Source organism: Fulmarus glacialis, unplaced genomic scaffold, assembly GCF_000690835.1.
Source record: "Fulmarus glacialis isolate BGI_N327 unplaced genomic scaffold, ASM69083v1 scaffold17554, whole genome shotgun sequence".
In the NCBI taxonomy this organism is placed as follows: domain Eukaryota; kingdom Metazoa; phylum Chordata; class Aves; order Procellariiformes; family Procellariidae; genus Fulmarus; species Fulmarus glacialis.
Genome location: NW_009210272.1, coordinates 56,972 through 62,284, shown reverse-complemented (window position 1 = coordinate 62,284; position 5,313 = coordinate 56,972). Strand labels below are relative to the sequence as shown.

Below are 5,313 nucleotides of genomic sequence, written 5' to 3'. Positions count from 1 at the left end.
CCCCCCCAAATGTAGTACGACTTGATACTTATTTTGTTGAAAGCTCTCTTGAATAATATGGATTAGCAACTAAATCTTGATAATAAATTTCTAACGCAACCTTTCTCATGCTAGAATATACTGGAATATGATTGGTAGATTATGCTGTTCACTTTGATGTGTTAAAAGAGAGGGTCAGCATTATTTTTTTCCTTCTTTTTCTCATTTAATTTATGATCTCAGTTGATATTTCAAAATGAAAACACTTCTTAAAAGTTCTTGGATATTAATCATGAAGCTGAGCCTGTGAAAAATAGTAAAATTCCTCCTAGATGATAAGGAAAATAAATGTACTAGTTTTTTTATGCCTCACTATGCTGTTTCAGATAATCTGAGTATAATACTAGGTTTGTCCATGTGTGGTGACTGATATGGTTTGTCGTCCTTTTTTAAAAGGCTTCATGTGGTCACATGAACACAATCACATGAATTCTGCAAATTCATGTACCAGTTTTTAAAAAAAATTTGGGAAATAGAATTTAAAACTTACTATTGGGCAAAATTGATTAATCAGAAGCCAGTCAATGGCAAATAGAAAAGCATTTAAGTCTGCATGGAGAATTAGATTTTCTACTGTTTCCTTATACTGTCAGATTTTCTTATATTTGATTTCATGTGGGTCAAAGTGATGGCAGCTTATCCATAGGTTCACCTTTCAGTGCATTTTTTAACAAATGTTTGGCAACACTTTCATTTTCAGTGTTTCGAATAAATTCTTGTTTCATAAAATACTATGAGGAATGATAGCTGTAGGTTTTACTTACACTGCTGTTTAATTTTGTTTTACAGATCATAATATCAGTCTAGAGTCTATGGGAGTAACAGTAAATGCAGTGGCTGGGGCTCTTAAAGCTTTTTTTGCAGATCTGCCAGATCCATTAATTCCTTACTCTTTGCATCAAGAGTTGTTAGAAACATCAAGTAAGTAATGAACAATCTTGTCTTGATCTAATTATGTTATATTGATTGCCTTTATTGCATTCTTACTTCATTGTAAGTTGAAAGGAGTAGCTGCATGGAAATATTTTTTAAATTGCTTAGACATGTACATTTTTTTTATATTCTTTAAAATTAACAACTATATGATGAAATAAACGTAATACGTTATTTTTTCTAAGTAAGTTGTGGCTTATTATTTCCCCTTTTCCTGGAAAATTTAATTGGAGAAATCTACTTTTTTTCCATTCTGTATTAGTGCTGCATATGATGAAAGCTCTTGGAACTGTATTGCAGTTGTTAACAGGGGTAAAAACCCTTGAATTCATAAAGTCTTACATTCAAAGTAGGCTTTAGAAATCAGACACGTCTATGGAATATTATGGTAATTCTCTTTTAGATGTTTTTCAAATTCTTTTTGAAATCCTTATAAGATGAAATGCTTAATTTTTTTTGCCTTACAAACATTTTTCAGACACTTTAAGTGAAATGACTAAATTGTTCCTTTTTTTAAAGATTATCTTTCTTTTATCGGCAGCAAACTGTTTCAGGAAAAGACCGCTACACATTTTTGCAGGATACAACTGTGACATACAGTATTCTTAATGCTTTTTTGTTCAAAACATGAAAATACTAGTGTAAATCTAAGGCTTGGGCCTGGACTTGATTAATATATAGTCCATCAGAAATTTTGTATTTTTGGACAATATCTGTAGATACCTATTTGTGGTATTTCTGCTGTACTTTTCAGGCAAATTGCTTGTTTAATGTAATTAGTTAGGTTTTATTTTTTCTTAAAAGTATATAAGTTAAATTTCAGTCAAAACATGCAATAGCTTAGAATATAAGTGGACTTACTGTTTTAAAATGCCATTAGTACTGCTTTAAATTTCTATTTGGGATATATTGGAGCATATTTAACGTTATTTCTACGGTACTAGGGTAAATCAAATTTCTTTTTAGAAATGCAGTCAAGTAATAGAGGTGAGCTTGTATTCCTTTTTATGATACAAATCATCATGGAATAGAAGTATATTCTGCAGAATATATGGTTCTACAATACTTTAGTGTTATTTTCCACAAGTGTTTTAGCAGCAGCATTAGCTGTTGTTTTTTTTTTTTTTTTAAAATTGTTATTTTATTCCATAGTCCTTTCTTACATGTTGCTTATTTCCTCTTTGAAGCATAAATAATGTCCCTTGGGCCTGTGAAAATACCTGTTGTCCTTTAAACACTGTATTTAAAATAGCTGCACCAAGCTCATTCATAATTTTTTAAATTATTTGAATAACTGATAAGCTTAAGATATTCTAAGTTCATGTGAATGTCTTCCTTCCCCCAAATCCTTATGAAACTTCAGTCGGAATAAATCTTATAGATATATCTAAGTCATAACATTTTGCAAGCAAAGGAAAATCTAACAAGAAATAACCCTGTCACAAGCCAACAATGAGCTAATCATGTGATTCTTTGCTGGTAAACACAGAAAAATAATTCTGCTTAAATACAGAAAAATATTTTTGTGTTTAGATAGTTACCTCTATAATAAGAACGTTATTCTATGCAATAGTATATGCAGATCGGAATTTTATCAAATATTTTCTCACTTGATATTTCTCTGTGGGTATCTTATGTGTACCATTATACTAAGAAAAAGACTTAGCAACACTTTATTCAGTATGTCTTTCTAGATGTGTCACAAAATGTCGCTTGTTTCTATAGAAATCCTGGATAAGACAGAACAGCTACATGAGTTAAAAGAAATTGTGAAGAAATTCCACCCAGTGAACTATGATGTCTTCAAATACGTAATAACACATCTAAACAGGTTTAGTATTTTTCTACTAAAATTTTGTTTGTTGTAACAATTGCAAAAAAGATTGTGTTAGTAACAGTGAAATGACTACTAGGATTGAAACTTTCATGCTGCATTGCTCATCTGTTAGTATAAATGTGGAAAATGAAACTAGGAGTTAGGTTGATTAGAAAAGTTTTGTATATTCTGTGCTCAGATTTTATTGACGTATAAATATCTGGCATCATCGCTGCTATAAAGTTATAAGAATGATTGGTGTACATAATAAAAAAGCTTGAAAGAACAACTATGCACCACAGTTACAGATCTCTTTTTTTTTGTTTTTTTTTTTTTTCCTTTGCTTCCCCCCTGCCCCCGCCCCCCTCCCCGGAAGTAGCTATTAAAATTATAGACTAATATAGGTTTTAAGGGACCTGAAAGTCATTTGGCCTAAAACCACTCCCCACCCCTTAAACCAGGACTAGCTTCAATCAGAATCTAAAATGTAGCACCCCAAAACCCTGCTGAATAAGTAAAATGTAGAACAAAGCTATAAGTAACAGTAAATTGGTTACACTTGCTTCCTAAATCTTGCCTCTTGCATGGAAATTTAATGGTTTCCTCTTTAAAAATTATTTCTCTATTTACTAAAATAATCTGATATTAGTAGATGTATACTACCTCATAATCTGACCCTTTATGTACATATGTACAATATTCAGTCATGAAAAAACAGGAAGAAAAAGACCTCGTTTCTTTTTCAGCTAAATGGGATTATTCTCTGAAATCCACTGAATCAGATTAACAATATTATTAAAACAAAGAATAAACATTGCCAAAGCTAAAATAACTTTTTTTTTTTTAACAAAAAATTTTGTAATCCAGTAATCTGTCACTTAAAGATTAGCTTGTGATATTTTTTTCTGCATTTTTAGACAGAATCACAGAATTGTTGAGGTTGTAAGGGACCTTTGGAGATTGTTTAGTCCAACCCTGTTACTTCGGCAGAGTCAACTAGAACCCAGGACTGTGTCCAATTGGGTTTTCGGTATCTCCAAGGAGGGAGACTCCACAATCACTCTGGGCAACCTGTGCTAGTGCTCAGTCACCCTCATAGTAAAAGAATGTTTTCTTATGCTCAGACAGAATTTCCTGTGTTTGTTTGTGCCTGTTGCTTTTTGTCCTGTCACTGAACACCACTCAGAGGTATCTCAATCCATTTTCTTTAGACCCTCGTATCAGGTATTTACAACCAATGATAAGACTTCCCCTGAGTTTTTTCCAGGCTAAGCAGTCCCAACTTTCTCAGCCTTTCCTCATTTGAGAGATTCTCAGTCTCTTAATGATCTTTTTGTCCCTTCACTGGGCTCGCTCCATTATGTCCGTGTGTCTGTTGTGCTGGAGAGCCCAGAGCTGGAGCCCATACTCTAGACGTGGCCTTTGCAGTGCTGAGTAGAGGGGAAAGATCACCTCCCTAGACCTGCTGACAGCACTCTTAATGCGACCTCGGATGCCGTTGGCCACATTTGCCACGGGGGCACGTTGCTGGCTTATGTTCAATTTGTTGTCCACCAGGACTTTCAGGTCCTTCTCTACAATGGTGCTCTGAGGCCAGACAATTTTGTATATATACACCAATAAGCTTTTCATGCATTTAAGTTGTTAAATTGTTCCAGACTAGTGTGTGTGTTTGTGTTTTTGCAAGCATTTGTAACGATCTAACTCGGCATGTAATATGGGAGCAGAAATGAGACCTTTTAACTTCCCTATTTAGTCAACAGAGAGAATGTAGGCGCTCTCTATTGCAGTTTGGAAGGAGTCTTCTCTTTCCACTGAATATATGAGAAACTTTAGAATTTAGGAACCTACTTTTACATTTCTCTCCAACATAAATACGACTTGCTAAAGCTTTATAAAGTTAAACATTTTTCTTTGCAGGGAAATGGATCAATTTTTTCCATTGCAATCTTGCCAAATACAAATTCAGCCCTAAAATAGATAAAATCCTATCAATGGATGTAATTATTACATGCATTTACATATTACAAATTGCAAGATGTGCTTGCATGTATATGAAGGAAAACAAAACATGTTCTCCTGGTTTTGGCTGGGATAGAGTTAATTTTCTTCCTAGTAGCTGGTATAGTGCTGTGTTTTGGATTTAGGATGAGAATAATGTTGATAACACACTGATGTTCTAGCTGTTGCTAAGTAGTGTTTACACTAAGTCAGGTGCACAAGAAGCTGGGAGGGAGCATAGCCAGGACAGCTGACCCAACTGGCCAAGGGTGTATTCCATACCATATGACGTCATGCTCAATATATAAACTGGGGGAGTTGGCCAGGGGGCAGCAGTTGCTGCTTGGGGACTGGCTGGGCATCGGTCGGCGGGTGGTGAGCAATTGCATTGTGCATCACTTGCTTTGTATATAGTGTTGTTATTATTACTATTACTATTTTACTATTATTATTATTACTATTTTACTTTATTTCAATTATTAAACTGTCTTTATCTCAACCCATGAGTTTTCTCACTTTTACCC

At 34.0% G+C, this 5,313-nt stretch overlaps 1 protein-coding gene across 1 annotated transcript in view; it reads left to right on the top strand.

The window, feature by feature from the left end:
- Positions 1-833: 833 nt before the first annotated feature.
- The window catches only part of LOC104076308 (rho GTPase-activating protein 5-like), an 11,339-nt gene continuing 6,859 nt past the window's right edge, over positions 834-5,313 (top strand). The window contains exons 1-2 of the mRNA XM_009577128.1: positions 834-960; positions 2,698-2,803. Coding sequence (XP_009575423.1) covers positions 852-960; positions 2,698-2,803 — 215 coding nt within the window. The 5' untranslated portion in view covers positions 834-851. The remainder of the gene's footprint in view (positions 961-2,697; positions 2,804-5,313) is intronic.